General features: G+C 35.8%; 1 protein-coding gene across 1 annotated transcript in view; it reads right to left on the reverse strand.

The window, feature by feature from the left end:
- Positions 1 to 1,421: 1,421 nt before the first annotated feature.
- LOC117103446 (tubulin epsilon chain-like) overlaps positions 1,422 to 14,297 on the reverse strand; it is a 23,478-nt gene continuing 10,602 nt past the window's right edge. The window contains exon 2 of the mRNA XM_033244007.1: positions 1,422 to 4,117. Coding sequence (XP_033099898.1) covers positions 2,774 to 4,108 — 1,335 coding nt within the window. The 5' untranslated portion in view covers positions 4,109 to 4,117 and the 3' untranslated portion in view covers positions 1,422 to 2,773. The remainder of the gene's footprint in view (positions 4,118 to 14,297) is intronic.

A 14,297-nucleotide genomic window follows, 5' to 3' on the forward strand; every position in this document is an offset into this window, starting at 1 on the left:
CGGTCCGTCAAGGCAAGCAAGCTATGCAGTGCATACCCTGGCTAAAACAAATTTTTTTAATTGTAGTACAGTTTCTCCGTTTTATTTTGCATATCTTATAGTCAAAATCTTCTAGTATAAACATTAATTTTTCAAGTTGATTGCTACAGTTCTTTGGAATAGCAAAGATTTTCAATGTTTGGCCTACTTTGATATCTAGGATAAGTCACAGTCGGGCCTATCGTATCATACTCTCAGCTGCTTAGAATTTCCGCATGGCTGGTTTTCAATATCAGCCAATCACGTATTTAGTGAGTCAATGAAAGTCAGAGCATACCCTACCAAGCTTAAATTTGCTATTGTGACAACCGTGTGGTGGCGTCTGAATAGCCACTGGAATGGAAGCGGTGCTTCCAAGAGTATGTGCGCATGCTATTCTCAAGAACCGGGACCTTAAATGCCTATCTAGCATCAGTGGCATAGAGGTCTTGAAATGGAAGAGAGCTGATGGGGGTTGGAAAGTAAAGTGGGGGATCGGTGATTAGGTGAGGGGGCTAATTCGCAAAATAATGTGATTTGAGGTGATTATTAACTACTTGATTATAATTTGTGGGTGGGGGTGCAACTGGAGATGGGCGAATATTTTCTTTTCAGGGGGGGGGGGCCCGTACATGCCCCTCGAACACCCTATAGATATGCCAATGCCTAGCATACACTGCAATTTACTGTACGGGCTGCCACTGAACTACAGTACCATAAAACCTCGAATAGAAGCAATGGGCTTCTTTTTTCTTTGAGAAATTTGAATGGGCTTCGTTTCGAGATAGGCCTTTTTTTCTGATATGGGCTTCATTTCGAGGCTACTTTTGCGAAGTAAAATTGGGGGGGGGGGGGGTTCTTTTTAATCTTTTCAAAATGAATGCTGTATATTTTGGAAATTATTACTATAAAACAATAAAAAGCAACTGTAACATCAATCTGTATCATCAACCGGTATTAAATCACCTAAACTACTGTATAAACCAAGCATGTTTTTAATTTATATTGTTGCTTTGAAATTCATGTAGGCCTACAGTGTATGTACTGTACTATCTCGAAAAAAGCCCATGCTATCTTGAAAAGAAACTCATGGGGTTCTTTTCGAGATGGGCTTCTTTGCAAACTAAAATGGGAAGGGGGGGGGGGCGCTTCAATCCATCTCGAATTCCTTCAATTCGAGATGGGCTTCTATTCAAGGTTTTAAGGTACGCTGATTGCTTAGTTTGGTTACCACGACAATAGACTGACACTTTGGAATCAATCTACCCATCTAAGAACATGAGCCCAATCCTGACCCAATAACCAAATAGCCAAACTGGTGGTAGGTTCCATTTTTGACTTGCATATAATTCTACTATGTTAATAATAATTCATTTTTAAAAAAAAGGCAACAATTAATTAACTTTTATTTTGTTTAAATTTATTATTATCACATAGACAAAATAATTGAATATTGAGACAAAGTAGAAAGCAAGTTTTAGAAAAAAATTGACACACAAGAAAACATGGGTAACGTTTCACCTTGATTAGTAGCACGTGATTTGTTGTTGTATTTTTTTATTTTTTTTTGATGAGGGCCAATTAATTTACTGCCTCATGCTCAATATCTTAGGCTTGAATCAAGATTGTGGAGTGATGGTGTTGAATTTAGTACCAGGGAACACGTAAAAGTTATGTCATCATGAGTATCCATGGAATACAAATATTTAAATTGTGTTATAAAATATACTATGAAAGGTTCTTTGATGATAGACTAAAGGTTTTTTGAAACTTACATGACAGTCTATAAATCAAAGAACCTTTCACAGTATATTCAATTAAAGACTAGATGGAATTCTTCCATGTGTTATAAAATGTTAAATAGAGTGATTGATGTAGGCTCATTGAATTTAAAAGGTAGCAATGTAGGCCTAGTGAAGTAGAAGAAGGGAGAAGAAATAGGTAGCCCACCACAGCACAGTGAAGCACGTGGTCCCATTTGCCCAGTGCTGTCAAGCTGTAGTTCCTTGGAATACTGGCTTACAGTTTATTCAAATTTACGGAGCTAGAGTGCATTTACCTTGTATTTTTAATTTGTTTATATGTACACAATACTTTTCAACACATAGTTAATCAGGGATGCAAGATGAAGCTGTGTATAAACAACTGATAAACTTATCCTTTCTGGTGAATTTATGCTGCAAGTTAACAGTAAACTTTGGCTGCCATGGGGAATTGCTAGGTACAAAAACGTAGGCCAACATTTCCAAATCATCATTTTTTTGTACTTTTTTAAAAGCGTACACACACCAGCGTATGCTTTGCACGCTCGTGAAAATGATGAAAATAATGGATTACCCCTTAAAGCCAGGTTTTTTTGCGTAGACAAATAAATATATTGTACTAAAGAGTGGAATAGCATAAATATATAATACAGATACAAACATTTTACTTCATCACTCCTGAGAAGTGTAAATATTATAACAAAGAAGATGGATGGATTGAAGATGGATGGTGTTTTATTTAATTAAGTAATTAACTTAACGAAGGTGACATTCATTCATGTACATTAATGCTATCTTTTAGTGGAATTAGCAACAATATCCAAGGGGCACAAGGCTTGGCAGAAAGGTCCATTGTTCGTAAAATTCAAGAAAATGTACATTTTCACTGAATTTGTTGGTTTCTAATGTGCTGCTTATACCCTATCAGTTAATATTTTTAGTATTTATCAAATTACATTTACAAAGTCAGATCATGAGGTTTATTTTAATTATCAATTTGCAATAATTATGGGTGCTGCAACAGAGGGTAGACTGCCACTCTCTAAACTGTTGTAATCTTGTATGAGTGATGACAAACTTTCAAGACTGTGTGAAAACTGATCATCATCCATTCCATCCACACTGGTATAATGGTGAATATGGGCCTTGCGCCGATACAACTTTAGAAAGCGGTCTTTCAGATTCTGCATACTGTGATGGATACATGTATTGTTGGAGAGGGCGACTAGAGCTTGCTGCTGCCCCACTGGTGCTACAGAACACAGACCAGTCTTCCATCCTTCTGTGTTCCAATGGATGAAGTTTAAGGATGGTCTCAATCGGTCGACATTCCGTCTAAGATCAGACAATTCTATTTTTCCCCGACAGATTAAAGCGCAAGAAAGATACAAAGAATTTCTAGGGTCTGCTTTGATCATCTGGTACTCCCTGAGGAAGACATCAGTGAAGAGTTGATCTAGTTTCCTTATTGGAATTCTGGATCCTTCTGGACTGAGTGGAGTCTGACTTGAGACTAAGTAATGCATCCTCGGAAATGGCACTAGATTTGTTGCAATTTCATTCAAATCCACATTCAGAGCACCCTCAAATCGAGATGAACTGGTAATATTCAGCAACATCTTACCAACAATGTCATTCATGTTGTCATAAGGATTCTGATCAGTTTTTTCTTTCATGTTTCCAAATTTTGTTGTAATATCCATAAGGGCTTGATTCTCAAAAGGTAAAACACAATCTGCATGCTCAGTTAACTGATGCATGGCAAGGACCGCATTATATGGAGACGTTACAACATCGTCATCAGCTGATGGATACACTGCAGTAACAAAACGATAAATATCTGGGTAATTATCTTGTAATAGCAACAGTATTGAAGTGCCAACACCAGACCCTGTTCCTCCACCCAAGGAATGGAACAAAAAGAAGCACTGGAGACAGTCGCATTGTTCAGCAGCATGTCGTACGCATTCTTCTAGCCTATCTCTATACTGCATGCCAAAATGTAAATGTCCTGTAGCCCAATTATTTCCCGCACCAGAAACATCAGTCAAAAGTTGTTTTTGGTCAAGAAGTTTAGACAAAGGGCCTTTTAACACCTGGTTAATCACACCTTCCTCCATGTCCACTAGCACTGCCCTTGCCTTTATTGATTCACTTAAGTTGTCTGATAATCCATCTGATTTTGAATGTCTGAAGAAGCTCTTCCAAGAATCGTCCTTACTACCAAGTTTGCTATACTGAGCATGTTCTTGTAATGCAAGATCCCAAAACCGACATCCAATCTGGTTGCCACACTGCCCAACTTGGATCACTATAGATTGTGTCATTTTAATTGTCTGTAAAATAAAATATATTCTTCAACGATAGTTCTTGCTTTTCTTCAATGTAAATCTAAAGGTTGTTTTCCCTCACTTTATAAAATTATTTTGCATACAGTCAACACTAAGCTTTTACTATTTAAGTACATTGTAATTTTGAAGGCATCTACTTATTAAGCTATGTCCACACTATCAAATTTTATTTGAAAAAGACTGTTGTATGCTCATATATACTATAGTTGTGATGTACTTGTACAGTACTTGTACTTGTACTTGTACAGTATGTCATGTTCTTAGTTACGTTCAGACGGTCTTCCGTCTGAAGTAAAGTTACGACAAACATAACATTTTACGAGTGCGTGACATATGACAAGTGTCCACACGATGCTTACCCAGGACATAATATTCTTTTTACTTCAAAGCTAGTTCAAAGCTTAGAAGTAACTATGCAAATTTTCCAGAAGTGATAATCACCACTTTCGTTGTCTCTCAACGGTTATTTTGCACACAAATTCTTAAAATTGTAAACAATTATGAAAACATTGTGCATACAAAGGTTTACACATCACAGGAAATGTTATTTTGTCAACCATTTGTATGTATCTATCTTTTGAAAAAATTTGAGGTCAAAATAAAGGTCGCATTTACTTGTGAGCTCTGAAGTATTAAGTGCGTCTACATTGCGCTACTCTGAGCACGTATTCCTTATCTTCACACACACACACACACATTTACTCCTGAGACTGCTCAGGAATAAATTGTCTGTAGTAAGGTTCAAGTATTACTTAAAGCCCGATTCCCGCCAAAACAACAGTTGTTAAGAAAGGTCTGCATGACGTTGCCTGCATGCTGCCTAAACGGCCTTCACAATGAGTAAACAAAACCTTGGTAGTAGCATGGAGGTGGTAGTAGGAGAAAATCGGACACAGTTCAGCCAGTACTGCTCCAATCATGGTCAAATTTCAGAAAGTATACACAATTTCTGAATCTAATGTTATTATTTAAAACATAAAATGTTTTAAACCAAAATCCGACCATTATCAGGCCCGTAGCCAGGGGGGTTTTTAGGGGTTCGGACGAACCCCCTTTTTCAGCGAACCCCCTTTTGCCAGAAAACGATCCCCCGTTTCCAAAATAGTGCAATTTATTACAAAATAGGAGCATTTTTGGCACTGTTTGTCGCTATCGTTCGTAGTCCGATCGTAGAAATCAAAACAAAGCTGCAGCCAGCTGAATGACGTAACCAGCAAGACTTCAAAATGAATATTAATGAGAGGTTTGTTGCCAAAGCTATTTGACCAATCGCGTGCTCCGTAGATTATTTACTTTGGCACGACGTCATCACAAAAGTTTGAGCGCTCAACATTTTTCATTTCTCTGGGATCGAGGACATGCGACACGCCAAAAATAGCCTAGGAGGAGGATGAAGCGCCGAGAAAATATAACCGATTTTTTTGCTTCAAGGCCAGCAACAAAGAAATCACGAAATTTAAGAAGTTAGAAAATTCACCCTTGTTTTCACCACTTGCTCATGATACTGCCTGGCGGCGGGATCGGTGTACTTTTTCGGGCTATGGCCTAGGCCCTAGGTCTAGCGTTGCTAGGTAGGGTAGGGTCGTAGCCTATGAGGCCTATTATTTGCGAAAGATTTTATTATTTATTTTGTAATCGAGCTAGCATAGGCCAGGGCCTAGGCTAGCAAGGAAATATACTAGGTAATGTTTTCACGTTTCGTCAGAATTAACTGACATTATTCATAATATATTTATTATTTTTTCTCAATATATCTCATTTAAACCAAGACAGCTCTTAAATTATTGTTTATTTTCACTGTGCTAAGTTTTTTACATAAACTGGTTCTTAAACATGTACATTTGTAGCATAATTATGTCTGGTTTTTTTTTTCAATATTACCGTGCAAGTATATTTACATGGTTCTGTAACTTGTAAATATAATAACATTTTTCCTTGCCCTAATTATATATATTTCCAACATTTGCAACTTAACATTTAAGTTATTTTGGTAAAAAAGTAAAATGTAGGGCTGTCAGTTCCTATTGTTTCTTCATTTCTGCAATAAATAAAATATTATTTGCAATATTTCTCTTTTAAGCAAAGACCTTTTACATACCTCCATATTTTAATATTGGTATTTAGCGATCTCATAATGTGCAAGGTCTGTCTTTTGTACAGTCACCTAGTGGGTATTGCTAATTTTATCCCAGTTATATTTTTAGAGATAACATTACATAGTAGCATTAAAATGTTAAGCATTGCTTTAAAAAAAAAAAAAAAAANNAAGAAGTTTGTTTCACAATAAACATTTACGTTCTAAATCCTGTATTGGAAAAAGTAGTCTTCTTATCTTATTTTTAAAATTGTGTAAGAAGTATTTAAATATACATGAACATGCATTTAAACGACATATACATGCTTTTAAAATCGTATAAATGCCCGGCCCCCACAGGGGCTTAGCCCTCCCTTGACCCCACCTGGGGCCCTTTGGCGGGCCCCTGGACCCCACGCCCAGAACCCCCCCTTGAAGCATGCTGGCTACGGGCCTGAATGAAAAAAGACAGTTGCTGTACGTCTGTGGATTTACTTTACTTTTTTTAAAAAGACAGTTGCTGTACGTACATCTGAGGATTTACTTTACTTTTTTCACGAATTTCGCGAACATAAAACCGTGACTTGGCGATCGGGAGAATACTAGCCAGAAAGATGCATCAATATTTTATTAGTTCTCAAAAAACAAAGATGGTAATTTTGGTCATTTTCAATACACATATGTATTGAAAATGACATGGTGTATTGGTGTTTATGCTGGCATATAAGAATACGATTCTTTCTAGCCTTTATTCTATTTATTTTATGATCGTGTGGCGTACAACAGCAATGTTTACTCACATTCCCGGCTATCTAGGGGCTATTCTACAGCTTACAACTGGATGTATTTTAATCTAGGCTCAGAGAGTAGTAAATCTCTATTTTATAGGGCCTCCGAATCGAGCGATGAATATTTAGTTGACAGTTAGAATTCAGGAACAGAGAATAACTCGTCATGTATTAAAATCAAATGCTAAATTGATTTTATAACTGATATTCTGTATCTTCGTTACATACGATCTACAGACGATTATTCGCTCTCACGGCCAGTGCACAACGTCACGAACGAACGAGAAGCCCATGTGCTTGAGTCGTGGGCGATTTAGAACCGTCCATTTTGCGGCAGGGTATTCATTTTGTATTATAACTATAAATACACATGCCTTAAAACATTACCACATTTAAACATTTGTATTAACCGTTATAATAAACATGTTTAAATATTATACATTAATATTCAAACACGTGCACTACCGTTATAATACACATGTTTAAATACTACTATAATAAGCTTCACCGGGCACACAATGGTTCGGTCTTGGGATGCCAGGGGTAGGCGCTTCAGTACAATCTTATTATTTTTGTTTGTTATGCATCGTAATTTTCCCGATTTTTAGGTGTGAACACAATCTTTATTTTCTTTTTAATTATACTGTGGTATAGACAAGAACAATTCCCAGTAAAAAATATTTGCGGGAAATTCAGTAGTTGCTTCTGTTTGTTACGGACTGCCAATGCACTTTTTGACATCACACCACACCTAAACATGCGCTCCCGATTATAACTTCTTTTTATTGAAAATGTAGGAATATGTTAAGAGAGTATTAATTGTTGTAGCCTAGATTGTAGGCTTATTCATTACGTTTGCCGTGCCTCACCATTGTAAACGAAATATCTCTTGCTCAGTCTAGATCACTAACCTTCCTAGGCCTAACTACAATACACTAGTACGCGACCTTCGCAGGCCGCCGGCAGCGGGTAATAAATTTTAGGTAAGTAGCGAATCTGTCACCCGACCTGTCACTTGTGACAGGGGGTTGGATGATTGATTACCCGAGTAGGTCGGGTAGCAGTACCGACTTCGGTAAGGGAAGATTTTCGGCATGTGATTTTTATATATGTTATAAAGATTTATAAATATAATACAAAATAACTGAATTTAGATATTTCTAAACATGAAAAAATGTTAAATAAGACTGAAATTAGATATTTTGTGTTCCACATAAAAAAAAACGCAGGCGAATTTTTTATGCTTGATTTTGCGATAGGTCTGCAAAGAATTATAGTAGTAGGAGCCGGAAAAGTTAGCCGCCTATCAACACTGACTGCTAGGTTTGGGTTCTGTTATCAGACATAAAAACGGCTGACATGATATTGTCCGTTGCTAGTATTATATAATATTTCATTGGAATTATTTCAAATTTGTTAAAAAAAATGATTTTGCGCGAGATGCGAAGAACAAATATTAATCTCATTAGAGAGGGCGCACTTTATTAACTGTATAAAGTATACACAAAAGTGAGAGCATTCCAGTGGATGCGATCTACAACCTCTAAATTTGCCTAGTAACTAAGAATTCCTGATGATGACATAATTAATGTCGAAATATTGAATCCCGACACGATGGCGTGCATTTCGATACTTGGAATATGTATTATACTATCTTATCTCAGATTAATCAGTGGACCTTTCGATATTTTTCCATGGTTTATGATAATTACAGTAATGCATATGCATTTTTTCTAAAAGATTGTTTTTTTTTAGTGAAATTTTACTAACTGTTACTACTGTATCTCTTCTTCGCATACAGTACTGTAACAATAGTCCACATTTCAAGCGCCCTGAGCATCTTACATTAGATGGATTTGTGCGCTATATAAAACTACACTATTATTATTATTATTATTATTAATAAAAAGGGTTCAATTCTTTGACATTTTAAAGATTTTTTCTAACACCTGTATTCTTAAAGCAAACTAAAGTCGAATTTCAAGACTAGAACTTCAACTAGTCCTAGTTGTGATTTCAAATTCAATTTGTATTCAAACTACAACTAAATCAAGTTCTAGTTGCAGTTTAGCTGAAAACAACTGGCAAAGCAACAACTATCAAAATAACCAATGAAAAGTGCTATTTTAAGATCAGAAGAAATTTTAGAGATCTGGTAACACGAATGAATATTAAGTTGTCTTTCAAACACATATTTCCTCATACTTAATTCATATTAATTAATATTTACGATAGAGAATTTGAACTGATGACACATACAAAAATACCAATAAAATATAATAAACCCCGTTACAACCCTACTTTCTTCGAATATGCTCAAATTGTGGGTTTTTTGGGGTATTTAGGCTATAAAAGCCAAATTTTTGGAATTTCAGCCCTGTCGGACTAACAGTTTTCGCTCTGTGCTCCATTTATTTTGGGCGCGGTGGGCAATATTTAAATGAACTCCAGTAACGACTGGACCAATCAGGTTGATATTGTTGTCTTGGATAGGGAATTGCGAAAACTATTCAAATTTGCCATTATATTTCATATATATCTAATTTGAAGATTGAAATGTATTTTAGTTGCTTTGACCTTTTGGATCACATGATCTGAAGATAAATTTTGGTGAAAATTTTACCCCACATGTAATATCTACATAATATTTTTTTTTTAAATAGATTAGAATCAAATTTGTGTTTGCTTTCTGCTCAAAGCTGGCATACTCCCAAAAAAAAAATACAATAGTAGGTCTACTTGTTAATGTAAAGCACAATGCTTTGGATTTGGATTCTTTTTAACTTGATGTGCAGAATAACCGACAAACTCAAAGATGACAAAATTGTTTTCCTGGTGTGATGTGACAAAAGTCACTTTCAGAATGAAGCTACAGTTTTCCCTGTTACAATAAGAAGAATATCTGATATGATTTGACCCAGGAATATTCTAAAGGTATTCAATAATGAAAAAAGCTAATTAAATACTGTGACCCTCATTTCTACAGTAGTTCTGGAATACTGTAAATTTCCTCATCTTTAATTTGAGGTAGTGTGTGTGGGCAGCAATACTATGCAGTAGAGCTCTCCATCTGCACCATACCCAAAAATGTTGATTATGAGTCCTGCTAAAACCTTATTTCTAATCATTTATGCATTGTAAAGGTAGTTTATTACAAGGAGTAAAATAGTTTTTTTTACCATAACTACATTTTTAGTTACTGATTTCCTGAATACTTTTAGAAATGGAGAGTATAATTCAGTATGAACATGTGTAATAAACCGAATTAGTCACCAAACCAAAGCTGTTATAGTGGGTATAACATGAAAACAAACCACTATGTGGCAGTTTCTTCACACAATAATAAGCCTCCTCTCGAGTAAATTTTGACAGTTTTAAATCTCCTCAAACTTGTTTATTTTTTACATTTTATCGTAAAATAACTTATCAAAAAGCCTTGGTAAATATTTCTTTAATAAGGCCAAAATAAAATTATTGTGTTGGCCACGCCCGACCGACCCAAATTTTAGAAAATAAGGAATCAGCAATTTTTTTTTTTTTTGACAACGAACAATATTTTTTTATGAGTAAATAAGGCTGGAATAGACTTGGCTAGCCTATTTTGCTGCATGGTACGCGATGTGAATCCAAAGTTGTTGTGTTATATGTGTATTTTCTACTTTTTAGGCGTAAACGCATATTTGGTCCAAAAAAAAAAATCCCTACCGACCTACACCTTTTTTTGGATTTTCCCAAAACATGGCCAACACAAATTTTTTATTTTTTTTTTTTTTGCCTAAACGTCACAGTATTGACCTGTTAGATTATAAATAGAGTGAAAGAAACAAATGGAAAACTTGAACATTTTGCATAGGCTCATCATGTCAACACGGGCCTAGCCTTTGACTAGAGAGTCATACAAACAACATTCTTCTGAATAATTAGCCATCGTAGTCAAAAGAAACATCTTTTTCTACAATTCATCAATTTAAATTTGTCCAATAATTTAAATATTTCATACAGATTCAGAAATTGCAGCAAAATGACTTGGTGACAGTATTTACTAGATTTATAGGTTATTTATTACTCGAGATTTTTTAATTTCAATTTTAACTTTTATGCAATTTTAAATTTTATATATTTATGCCTATGTATTTTTCTTATTTTAATAAAAATTCTGAATGTTGCCCGATCACTAGACTGGCTTCCAGTCCCTAAACTTTGTCTTAATCAGTAAAAATGCTTAAAAATAAATAGATTTTGGCACCATTGGCGTTCCATATTGATTATTTGCATGGTGTTCCATAGTATACTTTTTATGGGATTAGGGACTGGGCAAACAGTGAGGATTTCGATTGCAGCCACCACAATTTTGTGGTTTATGACGTATATAACAACTTTGATTTCCGATTGGCTAATTACCGCAGCATAAATTGAACATGCTAATTATGCTTCACCTCGGCCCAGCTAATGATAAGGACAGCGTGACCACTGCTTGGGTATTTACCCAAGATCTTGGGTATTTTGACTTGGTCTTGGGTTCTTGGATATTCCGTTCAAATCCTTGGGTATACTATTTTATTTTTACTAAGAAAATTAAATATTTTTGTCATAGAGGAAGAATTAAGAAGTAAGAAAGTATATTTCAGTCCATTCAAGTAAACAAAACTCAACGAAGTGCACATAACAGGGGTTTCCCTTAAGGTTTTTTTTAACTAGCCAAGTGGACTAGTAAATTAATATTTTTACTGGTCCTCAATCCCTTTCACTAGCCACTCTCTTGCCAACTTCGAAAGGCCCAAATACCATATTTGTGACATGATAATCATGCTGGCCATCACCGATGAAAGTAACACTGACAGATACAAAAAAAATTGTTATGTTGTCTCTGTATGAAATTATGCCACGAAATATAAATACAGGAATCTATTTGTATGTACAGTGCACACAATACGATGTTTGGTTTTCCGGAAAGAACATTTAGTATTGAATCCTTTCCGAATAAGGTAGGCCAGTTAGGGCCTAGCCTAGATGCTAATATAGGCTTAGCATAGCCCAGTCAGTGAATTCGGTATGACTAGACTACGAAAAGTTAACATATTATTTAACATATAATACGTACAGTACCTGTTGTTTAGTTGTAGTGCACAGCAAATTAAATTACTGTACCAATAAAATGAATGCTTTTATATTGTTTTTACATGCATTTTCGGTCTGACATTTTTTTCTAAACTGTAAACACAACACATATCAGGTCGCGCCTCCTAAACTCTACCCGCTAATTGGTTAATTTTTTTTGTAGGGTCATGTGGCTGGGCAAAAATCTCATGTGCTTGGCTGTCATGACGTCAGATCGCCCAAAGTTTCATAGTGCGTTACAGCTTGCTGAATTTTTAATTAAACAAATTTATTAAAATAAATAAGAAACTCTCGTGGTTTTGTTTTAGAGTCAAATCTAAAATAAATCTAACAAATTTAAATTTCATTCTCTGCAAATTTCCTCCGTAATTAGCATGTTTTTGGGGAATGTGAGTGTAATTTACATGAAGACTGATCATATGAATCTAATGACATACCAAATCTGAATTAAACGTCTACTGAAAAAGAGTATTTCATTTCAGGTTGATTACAATCGATTTTTAAGTATTCATAAAGCGATAATGCACTTTATTAAAACAATGGAAGGCTTAACTATCACTTTATCTAACATTTTACTGGTGTGTCATTTTAATTAATAGATAATCTCCATGACAACGCTATTGGGACTATGCTCTGCACGAATGGTTCATTCACAGTATTTCGTCCGGAAATCGTTGCGTTGTTTATTAACTTTTTGTCCCACGTTGCATTGTGGGATGCAGGGGCGGATCCAGAGATGTCCAAAAGGGGGGCCGAAAGGGGGACCGAAATTTGGGCCGATTGAGACAACAATGACCTAGGGGGTCCGGGGGCATTCCCCCGCGAAATTTGTGTGTTCTAGACGCCCGAAAATAACATTTGAGGCGTTGTGGGCTATCATTTTTTTCTTTTTCTTTCTTTTTTTTTTCTTTTTTTTACCTCCCAAAAGGGGGGGGGGGGGGGCCCAGGGTCGGGCCGCCCCCCCCCCCTAAATCCGCCCCTGGGATGGATACATGACATGGATGTTTTAACTTCACGGTGCTCACACAGATGGAAATCAACTTCTCCTTGTAGCTGTAACATGCGGAGAAGGTGATTTCCCTCTGTACGTCTAGCCATGGATTCCTCCATGGCCTAGCTACTGCGTGATGTTCATCTGTTCGCCTAATAGCGATCTTGTTGACATTATCTGTGTGAAATATTTTGTAAAGACATCGTTAAGAGGTGAATGAGTAAAACTTTAGGTATTTCGTCAGACTTTCATTGAAATTTTAACTGGTCATGCGGGCTTGTTATTGGGATAATTAACAGGTCCGCCATGCATTTTACTAGCCATTGGCCGGCGGACCAGCGTTATTTCGAACCCTGCATAACATTGTTAATTGACTATTAATTGCTCATAAACATGGGTTCAGAATTGTTAATTTGTGATTTGCCATTGATCTTACCTAATTAATGCATTACATAATAAAACTTGATCACTGATCATCTACACTGATAACACTGGCCGACAAAGGGCGTATTTTTCTATCCGTATTATTACCTCATGAATGTTAATTTTAATAATTAACACAAACAATTACAATAAAAAATGGTTTATAAATTGAACTAAAAGGGAAACTATACATTCGAAAAACACATATTTTTCAAATTTTAATGCATTTTCAGGAAGCTTGGGTAATTTTGGGCAATTTTTGCTGAATCTTGGGTGATTTCGACCCAGTCATTGGGTATATCAAAAATTGTGAGTGGTCACGCTGGATAAGGAGGATTCAGGTCAGCTCAGCTTGTGCATCGCGACGAGTGCTAGGCCCCTAATCACAATTCGTCCAACCATAGAGGTAATATTTAGATGCACCCTCACAACAGAAGTGTGCCACATAGGATAGTGTAATAAATACAGTATTATTATCGATATACGATACAGCCAAACTCATGCTTTCTCGCCAGGTTCAGCACATTCAGGTTTAGGCCTAGTCTAGAGAGAGCACAATATTCACATCGGGTTAGCAGACATCGATTGGAAATAGGCCTATTAGTTTTAACATACTGTAAATGTACTTGTTGTAGTTAATATAACATTAAAGCCCCATTCCCGGCAAAATTTCACTAAAAACTGACTTTTTTTAGAAAATATGCATTTGCATTACTCCAATTATTATAAATCATGGAAAAATATTGGCATGAATTTTAGTTTTACGCAAAA

The sequence above is a fragment of the Anneissia japonica genome, unplaced genomic scaffold, assembly GCF_011630105.1.
Source record: "Anneissia japonica isolate Jap-2015-1 unplaced genomic scaffold, ASM1163010v1 scaffold1272_len640109_cov177, whole genome shotgun sequence".
NCBI classification, from domain to species: Eukaryota; Metazoa; Echinodermata; class Crinoidea; order Comatulida; family Comatulidae; genus Anneissia; species Anneissia japonica.